Genomic DNA, 16350 nt, shown 5'->3' on the forward strand with positions numbered 1-16350 from the left:
AAGTCAATACGCTGTAAGGTGTCTTATAGCAGAAGATTGCTTAATAAAAATGAACCATAATGTATACATGTATAAAATTACACTATCAATGCCCCTTTTCTCTTTGATTCCGTGCACATCCTGAAAAGTTTTCTTTACTTGTTAGATTTCAGATCTAAAAATACCCAGCCAAATGCAGAGCAGAGCAGAGCAAGGGCCAAGACAAAGCAATGGTAGATTATCTCACTGGAAGACCACGGGACCATAACATTTCATGTTCAAACAAGTTTCATGTGTCTTAATTATAAACCACAAACTGCCCATTCTAAGTATTAAAATACATTCCGTTTTTGTTGCCACAAAATCAATTAGCAACACAACTTGGTCTAGGTTTTAAAATAGAATATGGATTTTAAAAGTGTGATTTTACAAAAATATTTAATCACGGCTGTTTTCTTCTTTGGTAAATCAAATAAAAACTCACATTTTGTGCTGTGTCTAGCACTCTTTGTGAGACTAAAAAGAAATCACAGAGTTTGAAAGTGACTTACATTATTTATAATTCTAATTCAGGTAATGAAATCAGTTTAAACCAGAGCTTTAGGATTTTAATCACTTAATCCTCCCATTAATCAAACAAGTGAAACTATATCAGATTAATGGTGCAGGCACAAGTGTCTCCGAAAATGCTTTAAGTACACAACATAAATCATTACATGTACAAATTTAAATTGACCTTTTAATATTTATAGCCAACATTGATAGAGAAAGAATACAACAGCGCACACCAAGTTCAGCGACCAAGAATATTTCAACAATGTTTGTAGAAGGAGCTAAGCAACCAATTTCCAATAGATGAAATTCTTGTGGGTTTCATTGCAGATCATGAAAAAACACACTGGTGCTATAGCAAACTGGGCTGGATTCGTGCTATATGCATGACCATTCACATTGCCCACGATGATTGATTAAATAGGGAAAACTTACTGGTTCAGTAAGTGTGCTGTCCTTCTCTAAAAACTGTACTACACAATACGCCAGCTATAGAAAGAGAAATGGGTCATTAGTAATAAATACCAATAAAAAGTACAGAAAACTAAATACAGTATATCATTTTACCAACTGTTATTTGCCTCTCTTACAGGAATGGTATTCATGGTCTCTGCATGTTCCTTCTGCTTTGCAATACAAACGCACATGGCCATATCCATCCGTTTAAGAATAGTGACGCTCAGAGAAATGATGAATTTCACAGCACAGAGGCCTACATAGCAGTAATTCATGTTGTCCTTCTCAGAGTGTAGGTTAATCTTTGGTGGTTTACTCTTGCGGTTATGGAATAAGTTATTGTGCAAAAGCCTTGAAGGGGTAGGGTAATTATTGACCAGGTATTCGGTAGGGTTTTTAGAAATCAGGGATCTTGTCCCTGAACAACAAATCCCTTGAAGGTGCAATTCAAGAAAACTACCATTCATAGGCGCAATAACATGGATGTTTCAGTCCCAACTAGTGATGTACCAGGTTCCCGGCACTTTTTCAGCTACACGGAAATTACCCTGACCCGGCAGCAGGGGGCTGGGACCGGCACCGGGAAATTTCACGGCAGCTGAAAATAGTTAAACACTTACTTACCTGCAGCCGGCGACAGAAGAACAGTGAGGAAGAACAGTGAGGAACAACATCTGAGACCAGCAGCAGAAGTCCTGGTGGCGGTGGCAGCAGCCGAAGTCCTTGTTCATCGGGCGGGAGCAGCAGGAACAGAGCACACAGCTGATGCCTGTGTGAGCCGGGGAAGCATGCGACCGGAACAGGAGTGTTCCTATTGAACAGCCGGCTCCTCCCCGGCTGTCCAATAGGAACGCTCCTGTTCCGGTCGCATGCTTCCCCGGCTCACAGGCATCAGCTGTGTGCTCTGTTCCTGCTGCTCCCGCCCGATGAACAAGCACTTCGGCTGCTGCCACCGCCACCAGGACGTCTGCTGCTGGTCCCAGATGTCGCCACGGTCTTCCTCACCGGTCGTCCGTCCCTGCAGGTAAGTGCCATCCAGGTAATCGGCCGGGTAAAATGTTTCATTTTGCCCGGGTACCGTTACCCGTTTTTTTTCTTTTTTTTACATGGACCCGGTACAACACTAGTCCCAACCTTTTGTAAATCTGAATCGGAATTCGTTATTTCAAAGAAAATAAAACATTTTGATTAGAAACAAATTTATTCTTTAAATCTCTCTAGCAGACAGCATACAAATATAGGTTAGGAAAGCATGGAACAGTCACACATTTAACAAAGCCTGCACAGTACTGCTCTGGTAAATACAAATTACCTGTGGATGGTAGACACTGAGTGACTTCACTTTGTGTAAAGGTAATAACACCTTCAATAAGAAAATTTTGTGCTCTTCTTTTAATGGTAAGGCAAATCCATTTATTATACTGCAAAAAAAACAAAAAAACATGAATTACACTATTTTCTGTCCATTTCACAGTTTTTCCATTGCCATAACAAACATTTTTTACATTAAAATACAGGCTAAAAAAAACAAGTTTTAATTAATGTATTATTTCATAAATGTTTGAGAGAGTAAAAGTAAAAATGGTATACAATTGCCTTTTAAGTACAGAAGACAATGATGAAACCGATTATAAATGCAGCTTTGTTGGTAACGAAGATAGTGACTATGGCAGCCCAGAGGATTAGAGGTACAAAAATGGATACTTAAATACACGTTTAAAAAAAAAAAAAAAAAAAATTTAAAAATCAATTTAAAAAGGAAGGCACTATTGTTTTAAACAGAACTTAATCTTTTTTTGTTTTTTTAAGTGCCACCAAAATCATATTTGCCAAACACCTACAGAACATGCTTACTAATCAGAACTGTAAAAACTTACCTTCCCAGGATTTCCAGTAACTCCGCTATGCCATTGTGGTGCTCTGTTTCATAAATAAACCTAAAACAATATAAAATGTTCCTGAGAACATTTTAAAGCAATTTATTTTGCTCCTTTTTCTTTGCGGTCCTGGCTAAAACATACTTTTTTTCCCCCTCTAAAATTGCTATCAAAATGTATGCACTTTTATCATTGTTACCTCTTCTTCCTTATTTCTAATATGTTGATACAATATTCCACAAAGTGCAAATACCAAATTGGAAATGGGCCAGGCAACAAACCCAATTTAATAGAACATTTCTCTTTATCGTTAACACAAACATCTTCATTACGATTAAATACGAGCACTAAAGCGATAACTGGCAACACATCAAAATATGTTACCCTGTTTGTCACCTTTAAAGAGTCAATCCAAGACGGCAATTTTTTTTGCGATTTTTCTTCTATATCTATAGGGTTGAATCAGGGGATCTCCGGAGCTGCACCCCATTCATTGCAGCTCCGGTAACCCCTGGCTTCCAGAGATACTTACCTGCAAATTATATGCCGGTAGCTGCTCTCCTCGGCTATCATGGTTCAGAGATTTCCCACCTGCGGGCCAATAGGAGTCTGTGACATCATTGGTATGTCACCATGTGACGCGGGAGCTTCAAGCTTGAAAGCCTCGCTTGCTGGAGACAGAGCAGCTACCAGCACCTACTTCAGAGGTATCTCCGTAAGTAGGTGGTCCCCGCAGCTGAAATTAACAGGGTTCAGCTCTGTCGACCCCTGCTTCAATTCTAGATTTAAAACAAATAATTTGCCGGCTTGGATTGCTCCTTTAAAACCACTACTCTAGAACTGCAAAGCAGGAGCTTCTAAACTTGTAAAGAAGCACCTAAACAACGTTAAAAAAAAAAGAAATTGCTTAAGATCTCATATGGTAAAGTGTGATTGATTACCACCAAATGGAGATACCATGCACAGAAGAGAAAGAAAGCACCTGGGAATATGTTATTTTCCTGCAAATATTACATTTTAGAGTTGAAAAAGTACATACATTTAGTACAAACATGGCAGCTTTAATTTGAAATGTAATCAAAATGCAGAAAGGCATAATATCAAATATCTCAAACGAGAATACCAAATATCCTTTAAAAAAAACACTAAACATTTAGAATCAAACCTTTTCAATAAATTAGATATTTAATTAGGATAAGTTATCAAGTAGGACAAATCTGGTTTAATAGATTACAAAAAATAAGACTTGGGGAGAGTAAGGGAGGAGGGAACGTACCTATAAAATATATTATTAATTTGTTTCCTGATGTAAGCTCTCAAGCCTAAAAATTTCCCATAGATTCTGTGAAGTGTAGTTTTCAGAAAATCTCTCTCACGCGGGTCTTCACTGTCAAAGAGTTCCAATAGCTGTAGACAAGACATTTAAATTATGCCAGAATACCAAATTCAAACTATTAATATCTATTATTTTTTTATAGGAATATTAGTTTTATATACCTGCATAACAAACTTCTGATCAATATATTTCTTGGCTACATTGGGTTGGAAATCTGGAGACTCCAAAAACCGTAGGAAAAATTCATAAACAAGCTAAAAGAGAACGAAAAAAAAAGAGGAAGCGTTAGGAGTATTAGCCTGTGTGTGTGTGTAAGAGGGTATGCGCGTGTGTAAGAGGGTATGCGCGTGTGTAAGAGGGTATGCGCGTGTGTAAGAGGGTATGCGCGTGTGTAAGAGGGTATGCGCGTGTGTAAGAGGGTATGCGCGTGTGTAAGAGGGTATGCGGGTATGCGTATGTATGCAAGTGGGTATGTGTGTGCAAGTGCTTGTGTGTGCGCAAATGTTTGTGTAAGTGTTGTGTGTGTAAGTATTTGTGCGTGAGTAAGTGTTTGTGTGTAAGTGTGTGTATGCGTGTGTAAGTGTATGCGTGTGGGTATGTATGTAAGTGGGTGTGTACGTGTGCGTGTACGTGTGTGTGTGTGTGTGTGTGTGAATTTTGTTAAATAAAAAGCAGCTTTTCCATCAATCTTTGAACAATGTGTTTCAGACTATATAGTTGGAAGTCAGGAAATTTCCAATTATGGGTCACTTGAAGGACATCATTACTACTCAAGAAGCATTACTTCTGACAAAACCGTATCCTCACCCACCACTAACATTTTACATTGTTACAACTGCTCGTTTGTAAATACAAAGACTCCTGAATATTCACATACCTGCAGGTGAGGCCATGCTGCCTCTAATGTAGGTTCATCCTCCTCTGGATCAAACTCTGCTCCTGTTGGATTGGAGGATGGTGGTAACGTCCTAAACATGTTTATAGCAAACTAAAAAAGGGAAAGACTGGTTTACTTTTCTATATCTAAAATAGTTATTGCAATGAGGGCGTTAAAAGTGACAGGAGGGAAAATAAACTTTAGTTATGTCATTATGAACAGATTATTAATTGTTCCATTTCATTTGCATTTAACCAGACTTTTTTTTTATTAAACTAACTATGAACATACTGTATGAAGTTCTAAACTTAGAGTACAAGATGTATCAAAAGAGAACTGACAAAGTAACCACTACCAATTCATGTTGTATAACTATATTATGATATTAATTATAAGTGGGGGAAATGCTTTTGAGAATTAATTAGTTCAAAAGTGTTTAACCTATGTCTCAATAAGTCTACTGATCTATTAATGCTACATAAAAAGGAAGATTTGGTTTCATGTTCTCATGCAAATATTTTTTTAATTTGAATAATTTGCTTAAATTGTCCTCTCTCTCCCTTGGATCACATACTTCACCGTGCAATCATTTTCTATTCTGGAGAAATACTTATCTAAAAAGGGGAAATAGCTGGAACTTGGCTGGTTCTAGTAATGTTCTGTGGCGAACTCCCTAAGAATAAAATGTTTATCAGTGAATGAGGAATGTACAGTGCCATATAGCAGCAGCCTCAACAATTATTTGGACTGCTCCACTTTTGAATTCATCGAGTATCAGGATTTCACCAGTAAATATTTCCAGGGCCAGGAAAAAACAAACAAAACTCCCACAAATAATTCAATAGAAGTAGCGAACCACTTATTTTCTCAATACATCAAAGGCTTTTGTTCGTGTATGTGTTATATAATTTGCAGTCTATATATAAAAAAATAATAAAAAAGCCCTGACAATTTAAATGCAATGCAAAACTAGGCTTGAATCCAGGAACTTTAAAGCAACAGTCTCACCAACTTAATAATAGTCTTCTGATATACCGCAGGTGGCCAACTCCAGTCTTCAAGGGCTTTTAAGGATATCCCTGCTTAAGCACACGTGGCTCAATCAGTGGCTCAGTCTAAGTTAGTCTGACTGAGTCACTGTTTGAGCCACTCGTGCTGGCCTGTTGGTGGCCCTTGAGGACTGGAGTTGGCCACCCCTGTTATATACCTGTGTTTATACTGTAGGTAACAATACAAATGGTGCATTCTATTTTTACACGGCTGAAATGGTTATGTTTTGACATCTGGTGAGTGGACAACCCCTTGAGTTCCTGCTCTCATGACATTCAGGATAAATCATGAAGCACCCAAATAGTTGAAGTAACCCCCTGTTGTTTTTTTGTTTTTTTAATGTTCCTGTATCAAGGGGGCCCCCAGAGCTAGTCTTTCATCCACTTAGCTTGGGGGAGCCCCTGGGTTCTGAGATTTCTGTTTGGTGCCTGTGTTTGACACACATCTTATTATATATTTGTGAAAGCACGGTATGCCTGTCTGCATCTCCTGTGTCCCTAAGGGAAATCTCATTGGTCCCTTGGGCCGCCCGCCCCCGCACCTCTCATTGGCCTGAGGCGGAGTGACGACACACACACACACACACACACACACACACACTCTTTCTCACACTCTGCGCGGCGCTCATCTCTCACCCCCCCCACCCACACACACAGAGCACTGAGCAGCTCTCCCCTCACCCGGCGCTCCCCCCCCCACCCACACACACAGAGCACTGAGCGGCTCTCCCCCCCCCCGGCGCTCCCCCCCCCCACACACACACAGAGCACGCGGCTCTCCCCTCACCCGCCCTTCGCCCCCCCCTGCCCTTTGCTCCCCCCCCCGCCCCTCCCTGCCCTTTGCTCCCCCCCGCCCCTCCCTGCCCCTTGCCCCCCCCCGCCCCTCCCCTTCGCCCCCCCCCGCCCCTCCCCTTCGCCCCCCCCCCGCCCCTCCCCTTCGCCCCCCCCCCCGCCCCTCCCTGCCCTTCGCCCCCCCCCCCGCCCCTCCCTGCCCTTCGCCCCCCCCCGCGCCCCCCCCTGCCCTTCGCCCCCCCCGCCCCTCCCTGCCCTTCGCCCCTCCCTGCCCAGAAAGTCGGTACATTAATCTTCCAGTGACATTGCAGCTCTCTATTGGCCATATTGGCAAGGTTGACTTCAGTGGCTATATTGTGTCTACGGGAGAGATATTCTTATATATTTATAAAATATTTTACCAGGAAGTAATACATTGAGAGTTACCTCTCGTTTTCAAGTATGTCCTGGGCATAGAGTTAAAACAAATAATACATGGTTACAAGTACAGTTACATAAGTGAACAGGGTATACATTATATACAACGGATTTCTGCTATCGCAGCCGTGTGTGGATGGTACAGTGTGTGAGAAGCACCGCCCCACGCCTGGAATGGATGAAGAAAACAGGAGCATCATCAGAATGGCATTGTAGGAGATGAACGGAGTCCCCGCCTTCTGATGACTTCCCTCGCAGCCGTGTGGGGAGAGGAACTGCCTTTATCTCAAGAACCAGGAGGTTTGGGGAGGTCAGTGCACAACAGATCTCTGGGGAATCCCCTGGTTCAGGTAAAACACTTCCCCCACTCCTCCCCCTCCAAAGAAAAACGAACTGTTACTTTTATGAAAGAATCGACATGACATATACAGCTCAACCCCGTTATAAAACGAATCCGCTTATAATGCGATGCAAGCGGGACTCCCAATTTTTGTATTTATGAATACTTTACAAAACGATTATTGGCATCTTAAATACTTTATTGTACAATGCATACAATTGTACATTATTTCTAACGCGAACCGCCTATAGCGCGATGTAATTCTTTGGACCCCAAGCGTAGCGTTATAAGGGGGTTTAGCTGCACAACACATAAAACTAGGTATAAAAAGAAGTTAAACAAAAGCATGCAAAAGAAAAATAATTGAATACATTTTAAATATACGCCTAAGAATTGTACAGATCAACAGTTTAGGAGGCAGACCGTATTTCCATAACTTACCATGTGAACTACTTCTGGGTAAATGGGCTCTGTTATCACATTTCGATTATGAGTTATGTACTCTACCATTTCACTAAGAGCAGCTCTTTTTACTTCCTTCCATTTGAGGTCACTTAGGGGATCAGAAACAAAGTCGAATAGAACGCAACATTGCCGCAACTTTTGAATAAAAAGCTTTTCTTGTTCTGCCGGGGGCACATCTGAAAATATAAGGAAAGGGATTAATCACCAAAAAAACCCAACGTGTTGCAAGTTCACATTTAGTACCTGAAATATGATTTTAAAAAAAATTAAAAAATTATTAAAGACAACAAATACTAATCAAACTTCTAATAACTGCAACTTATCCAGCTAATCTTGATAAGCGGAACAGTGGAAGGGAATCTGAAAAATGACTTCCTATTAGGAATAGAGCTTTCACTCTGGTGGTCTGTACCGACAAACCATAGGACACGCTGGGTATTATACTGTATATTGGGGTGCTAAAAAAGTGTTGCCTACAGTACTTTGCAACCGGTCCAAAAAGTCCAACTGGCGATCCTGTTACATTTAAACATATCCTGTTAACACATAAATATGCTTCCACTGTTAAAATAGAAAATGCTGATTGGATGTTGAGATGGAAGTACTCACAGTTACATAATAGAAATAAATATTACAATAATTGTATTTCCAAGTAAAATATTTGAAAACATAACTGAAGTTAATCTTTAGAAAAAATTCCATTTTTTTTCCAGTTGGTATTCAGATTCCAAATGGTCTTTCTTACAGTATATGTGCAACTAGCTAGTTTATCAAAGAAAACAACATACAATACATGGCAAAACTCAATTACAGCCTTCGTCATTGTTGCCAGGAAACCATTGATGGCAAAGAGCTCTCCAACTGGAAAGGTGCAAAATGACAACAGCTCACTAACACAGATTCTTTTCACTCAATAAGCACCAAGTACTGATTTAAAGATGTCATTTATGATAATCAAATGCACAAAAAACAAAACATTGGTCCAAATTGTATAGACTGTAAATTCGGCAACTGCAAATAAATATGCAGTAACTGGGGTACCTCCATTTTTCACTGTCTAAAACATATTTTATTTAATAAGCACAGGACAAACATTGCAGCAGCACCAATATCATTACAGCTGCTGACCCCACGTATGTTCCCAATAGCTTCTAATTAGAGCTACAGGGAAGGACTCCCCTACTGATTATTACTACGGTGTGTGAAAGGACATAGGGAGCAAGCAGCACTCAATCTACAAGGAAGAACAAACAACTGATTTTTGTTACTACAGGCAGTCCTCGGTTATCCGACACAATGAGTTACTCAAAATGGCGTTGGATAGCGAAACGTTGTAAAGCGAAACACGTTTTCCCATAGGAACACTGTTTAAATGAAAGGTTCCGTTCCTGAAGGCATTTTTAATGCTAAAATACACAAAATATTTTACGCAGACAATAAGATATGCAGCACACACATACATTATATAGTGCATATACTGTATTATATATATATATATATATATAATATAACAATATATAATATAATATAAAAATATAATATATTACAGTATATAGTATAATATATATATTATATACACATAAACAACTTTGCAAAGCGTCGTAAGAGCGTTGGATAAGCCGTTTTAGCGTTGTTTAAATGAACATAGGTATGCATTGCATAGCGTTGGATAAGCCATTCATTGTAAAGCGAAGCGTTGTAAAACGAGGACTGCCTGTATTGTTTTACTTAAAGTTTAATAAGTTTGGGGGTGTTATTGCAAAGATATAGCCTACCACTTTGTTGTAGAACGCAGTATGTGTATTTTCATGGGAAAATTATCATGGTGCTGTAATATAGATTGAATATTTTAAAAATATAGATAATTCACGAACACAAAATAAAGCACCATCGACACAAACATTAACGCTGACTAGGTTATTTGGTTGGTGTGAAGAAAAATGCATCGGAGTCGAACAAGCATACACATGCACTAAGAAAGGACAGAAAACCTCCCACTACTGGCAGAAACTATTGAATGCAGTAAGCAAGGCAGTCAATCACAGGTGTTCGGTATGTAGTCAAATACTACAGATTCTCATTATATAGAACTTGATGAGAAGTCATTTGCTACTAGTCAAGCCTGAACTTGGTGAAAGCACAATTTGAAGCACTGTATTAGCATTTCAGAGAGGAGAAGGAAAAAAAAAATGAAGAAGAAGTCCCTCAGCAAATAAGAATGAATGACAGAAAACTTACATAAGCCTTTCCTGTAGAAATGGTAATAAAAGGACAATACATGAGGCCCAGGAGTGTTTCAGCACGTACAGGACGAAAAGGAGGCAATAAGAGTTAAATGGCAGGTGCATTGGCAGTAATTCTGCGTGCTATGTTTTAAACTTTTTGATATGAGAGGCAAAGTAAAACCAGGAGGAGACAAGCAAATTACAATATGTAAGTGACAAGATATGTGCAAATCCTTCCAAGCAGGAACTGAATACATGGAGATATACAACCTCCTCTATCTAATCTATCAAGTGAATATTTAGGAAAAACAACGGCTCTTTAAAAAAAAAAAAAGCATTAGCCATTTTTATCAGGACATACTAGAAAAAAAACAAAAAACGAAAGGGTACAAAGGCTATTAGGTCCGTACAACAAAAAATGTTTATGTCTATCTTGTTTTCTATCGAATAAAAAAACACTCTTTAAAGTGTTCAGTAATTATCATGCTGCAAAATTACTGAGGTAAATAATCAAAACATGCAAAATAAAATTATATTACATACATACACACAGCTTCACATATTTTACACACTTTAGATTTATGAAGGTTACAGAGTGACAAGGAAATGACCATAGACACCCAATAAATGGAAGATTGACTGATTAAGTAACTAATGGAGTTGTGTTGCCATTTTTAAAGAAGCATAAGTGAGAGCGGACTTCAGTTGCAAATTATTCAGCAATGCAACTGCTTCACTCGGTCTCAAACCGGAATATTCCACAAATTCAATGTGAACAAAACAAAAAATGTACACAAGAAAATATTATTTCGCTTAAGTAGGATTGTGGTTTCTTCTATCAAAGGAGATATAGAGATATATACATACATACACACACACACACACACACACACACACACACTTGATGATGAAACTACAGTGACATTTCTTAAGGGCAGATGGGAAAAAGGGATAACATTTCTCTACATAAATTTGCCAAATATGCAAAAACAATGCAATAGTCATCTATTTGTACACAAACCTCCTTTGGCGCTTCATAAAACGACCCTTCTACAACATACCCCGACAACTGACCTACATTTTTGTGCGTCACAAATGACCACTTGGAAGCTGCTGCCTTTTAATTATAATTGTAATAAATATTCAAAACGTCTGTAGGGCTTATTTAAAGATCAAACGTTGCTGTATTGCACATAGGGTTGAAAGTACAGATTTGTGATATTCTCCGCAATCTGTAAAAAAAGCAGTAATCCTTGTACATCCATATGCATATTTAGACAAATGCAAGTATCAATCTGTATTCAGACTAGCCAAATAAAACATGAAGCTATTATTTAACATTTTTTATTTTGGTATGTTTCTAATCACTTCCAAATTGTTTAGCTTGGATCAAATAATCTGTACTACTGCTCACAAGCATATTTGTATTACTGAGTTTCTTTTCACACTACCGAAGTGCTCCCTTGAGAAAAGTCCTGTTAGGACCGAAACGTCGGTTGACTGTGCCTGTTCATACAATACATCTTTTTGGACTTTACGAGTGCTGTCTCTTCTTTGCTGCGTGGTCCTGGATCTGATGGTCTGCCTGGTAAGGAGTTCTGAGAGAGATATATATAGATATAGATATCTATATAGATATATATATATATATATATATATATATATATATATATATATATATATATATGCAAATACAACAGTATGTACAGTTGTATTTGCATATTTGCTTTCCTGTGGAGGGTTTTTGTCACTTTTTTTACTCACCATAACTTAACTCAGTATTATGGTGTATATATATATATATATATATATACATATATATATATATATATATATATATATATATATATATATATATATAGTGTGTATATATTTATCTATAATGATATTTGCTGTCCTAGACGTTTACAGGGTGTACATACAGTTAGATTACACTATGGGTTCAGGGGGTGTATATACAACTAAATATCATTATATAAATACATTTCTAGTGGTTCAGAAGATAGGTGTGTATGTGTGTCCGTTAGCAATAAAGCATTGAAAATGTATTTAAAAAAAAAAGGGGGGGGGGGGGGGGTAAGAAAGGTAGATAATGTTCTCAAATCAGAAGCCACACTCAGACCCTGTTATAAACGGATCGCGCTATAACGGGGTTGGGTTGTACCAGGAAGACCGCCCCAATGTCTAAGTTTACTTAATATCAAATATTGCGAATCTGATACTCGTTACAAGAATTACAAATATCTTTGACATTTGCGACCTGACGAATTAAATGATGCTAAACAATCCATGATTGTGAGGGTGCAAAGGTCAGATATCCATTTGTCTCTCAAACTTGGCATTAACTGCATCAAGCTGGATATCCACTTGTGTTTTATAATTATACCAATGCTAAATTGCAAGTGGCATCCTTCCAGATACGATAGAAAAGACAGTTATGGGGTATTTTCTATAGTCAGACATTTTTTGATTAAAAAGGAAAGCTATATTTTTTCTCTTCACGCCATAAAGGGGTCGCTGGAGATTGATATGGGGGGGGGGGGGGGGGGGGGTTTGGTTAAGGACACGCCCAGAAGGTGGGCTTATTCTGTTTTAAAGACAGATGATTTTTAGGAAAAAAAAAAATATGCATTTGGAATTCAACATAGACGGCGTGTTATTTCAATTACACATGTGGATTTTCATATTTCCAATTTCAAGCCTATGACGGAATCTGATTGTGTTATGTGGTAACGTTTAGATTTTTTTCCACCTGTTATTTTATACATAAAAAAACTGTCTGCATACTGTATGTTTGTTGCAACCTTATTTTCTCGTACCCCCGACGAAGCGAAGGTGTTCGTGAAATGTGTAGGGTTAAGCAATCTACAGTCCCACGCTAATCGCAAATCACCCTGCACATGAGTGCACAACATCTTCTGACATTCGTCTCAGCAGACTTCAGGTCAGCCTGAACCCGGCATCACCCATCATCTACTCTCGCGGGAGTACGAACAGGAACACAGTCAGCGACATTCTATATAACATCCAGGACTCCAGACGTGACAGCCCTGGATGAGAGGCAACCACCCCCGCCAAACATTTGTATTCCAAAGCGCATGTCCTACCTGCTTCCTGTAAGTAGGATTTACATTTTTACCAGTGTGTGGATTGGATATCAACGCAATGTATATCGTGATTGTTTTAAATTGTTTTATTAAATCTACTTTTTTTCACTTTACTTTCTAGATTATTCCTAACTCTGAGGTTTTCTACTTTCTTTAGCTCGCAAGCTGGTCCTTGTAAATACCATACAGTATCACACTATGTTTGCCATGTTTCTCATTCCATGTGCTGTGACCCACATCGCTTTAAACAACAAGCATCGGCGCGACCAGACACTCCTATGCAGGACATTTTCATGGTTGTATCAACAGACATTCTCTTTTGATCATAGTATATTGTTGATCAGAGTACAGGCAGTCCTTTTTCCAACGGAATGCGTCCCGCTAACCGCCGGATTGCGAATCCCATGCTAATCGGCGGCAGTGAACATCGGATAAGCGCATTTGGTGTCGGATAATGAGGCCGGCGGACTGCATTGTGCGTCGTCTGATAAGGCATCTGTCGGAAACGGGACGTCAGTAAGCGAGGACCACCTGTATTTGGTTACATTAGCAAAATTTGTATCTCATTGTATATGAATTGTCACATTGTTTATTTTAACTTTTGGCACCGTTACAATATTTGTTTTTAACCTTATTTTCTGTAACTAAGCACTGTACTATTTTTGTATATTAAATCTGAAATGTAATAAGTATGGAATGGGCCGTAATTGAACTTTACATGTTTTGAAGAGAATTACTAATTTTGACACATTTTGCTACAATAGATTTTTGGTTGTTAATTACATTTTTCTTAGTAAACAGGGACCAAGGACCCTTAGGCTGCGCTTATAGTGACGGCGACACGACCGATGACGTCACCCGTCGCGAAAGTTATATTTAAAGTTTAGGCGATGTCGCTGGCTACAAGGCCAGTGACGTCAGAAAAGTGGGAGGGCAGAGGGACGGAGAAGCTCCTGATTGGCTGCAAGGGGAGACCGTCGCCGAAAAAAAATCAAATATCAGTGACTACCAAATGTTTGGTAGCACTGTCGCTCCATTGCCGTCGCGTGCACTATAAGCGACGGCAACAATGCATTTGTTTTGACGCGACGGTTGCGTCGCCGGCACTATAATCGCAGCCTTAGCGATAAGACTTCTTTATCCCGGTGGTGGCAGCGATTTAAGTTTTTTTGTGACGGATTGGAGGGGAGATATTACTCATTTGAGGGACCCTGCAGGGAGAGATGTGAGTCAGCTAGATAGCCGTGTGCATTAACCCATGTCACATATACAAGTCACGTGCTCACAGGTATGCCGTTCATGACAGGCACAGTGGAGGGAATTTGTGAAATTTAAGCAGATGTAAAGGATGTTTTGTCCTGCCAACTGAAAGAAAAAACACTGTACATTCATTTTGCAATCTGCCTCCGGATGTCAGGAACCAAACAGGAAGTCATCTTTTTGGATTCAATTTGTGACAACACAGCTCTCTGAGAACCTTTATAGTGATCTCCCCGCAGATTCAAGTACAAAATGCACGATGATCACAGCCAGCTTTGTGCTGGCCCTTTTCACAGAGCCCAGAAAGTGGAAACCGGCAAATTAGCAGAAAGAAATTATTAATATTCCAAACTGCAAAAAATCGTAATTTACATTTGACATTATATTGACTTAATCATGTTCTACCTCAGCCTCTCTTGAGAAAAATATGTAAGAGTAGTTGGTATTGAGAGCAGTTTTTTTTTTTTTTTTTTTTTATACAGATCCTAACAAAGGTCTATTTCAAGCCTAAATGGCGGGAATTTTTTTTAGGGGGTGGCGTACAGTGCATAATGGTCTTAATAATCATGCAGTAATTCTTTGTAATACTGAAAAACTGAGTAAAACTCATAGACTGGTTGAAATAAGTGCAGTTGATATTTATATTGACCAAAAAAAACAAAAAACTGAATGTGTAATTTCTGAATAACAAAATATTTGTTGGGCGAAGCTTTTTATTTGTACCAGGATCCTTATTGCAAATCTGTTTACCAGTCACTGCCCAGAAGATAGGTGGGCAAGTCTGCTCTAAACTTCCTAAACCTCATCAAAAGGTGCAACATTTTAACAGACCTATAAAAAACACATATGTCTGACAGAACCAAACAAAGACCCCAGTACAGTAATCTATTATTGTGGTTGTAAAAACACAAAAAAAAAAAAAAAAAAAACCCCTTTAAGATTGTGTGAATGTTTGCTTGTATAATTCTCCAAAATGTGTTAGACATCAGAATTGCCAAGTGATATTCACTATTTTTGACCAACAATAGCAAATTAGTAGAATTTACAATTTTCATGGTAAAGAAACAAACCACATTTAAATATGGTTTTCGTAAGCTTAAGAAAGTATAAACATTTTGATGATAGATGGTAAAATCCTAGATACACTTAAACTTGGTTAGTAGCCACGTGTTTGTTACCAGACGCCAGGGAGAAGTGGCTTCCTTGTTCGGACAGCAGTCCTAATACCCGAGTAAGGGTATTGCAAAGTAAAACAGAAAGCATTAAAAAAAATTAGCAAATAGCTTTACTGAGTCGCTGAAAATAATTAATTAAAAGGGAACCACTTTGAATGACAAAAGTTGAAGAATTATTTGAATGTCATAAAAAAAGTAAGTCAGTCTTACTGTAGCAGACACTATTTAGAAGGGTTCTGTTAAAATATATTTTGAGGAGGCAATATACAAATTACACGATCACCACGGATTACATGAAAATCTCTGAAATCAAGAAGTTAATACAATAAAGTAAATATTTGATTTTGTGGCGACCCATTAGTACTGCTGTCCTGAGCCCAGGTGTAGGGAACTGGGCCCCTTTCTGCATGTCAGGGGCTTAAGGAGAGATGATACAAGAATCT

The 16350-nt window shown here is 38.8% G+C and overlaps 1 protein-coding gene across 12 annotated transcripts in view; it reads right to left on the reverse strand.

Annotated features, from left to right (window-relative positions):
• The window catches only part of PPP2R5C (protein phosphatase 2 regulatory subunit B'gamma), a 60478-nt gene that overhangs the window by 12682 nt on the left and 31446 nt on the right, over nt 1-16350 (reverse strand). For 7 of the 12 annotated variants that reach the window (XM_075615057.1, XM_075615054.1, XM_075615056.1 and 4 more), the window contains 7 exons: nt 8117-8316; nt 5078-5188; nt 4362-4454; nt 4141-4271; nt 2865-2924; nt 2300-2408; nt 967-1020 (listed from right to left, as the gene is read on the reverse strand). In XM_075615057.1, coding sequence (XP_075471172.1) covers nt 967-1020; nt 2300-2408; nt 2865-2924; nt 4141-4271; nt 4362-4454; nt 5078-5188; nt 8117-8316 — 758 coding nt within the window. Of the gene's footprint in view, nt 1-966; nt 1021-2299; nt 2409-2864; nt 2946-4140; nt 4272-4361; nt 4455-5077; nt 5189-8116; nt 8317-16350 lie in introns of all 12 variants that reach the window. The other 5 variants (XM_075615053.1, XM_075615055.1, XM_075615051.1 and 2 more) reach the window with 1 other exon arrangement.

This window comes from Ascaphus truei, chromosome 9 (assembly GCF_040206685.1).
Source record: "Ascaphus truei isolate aAscTru1 chromosome 9, aAscTru1.hap1, whole genome shotgun sequence".
NCBI classification, from domain to species: Eukaryota; Metazoa; Chordata; class Amphibia; order Anura; family Ascaphidae; genus Ascaphus; species Ascaphus truei.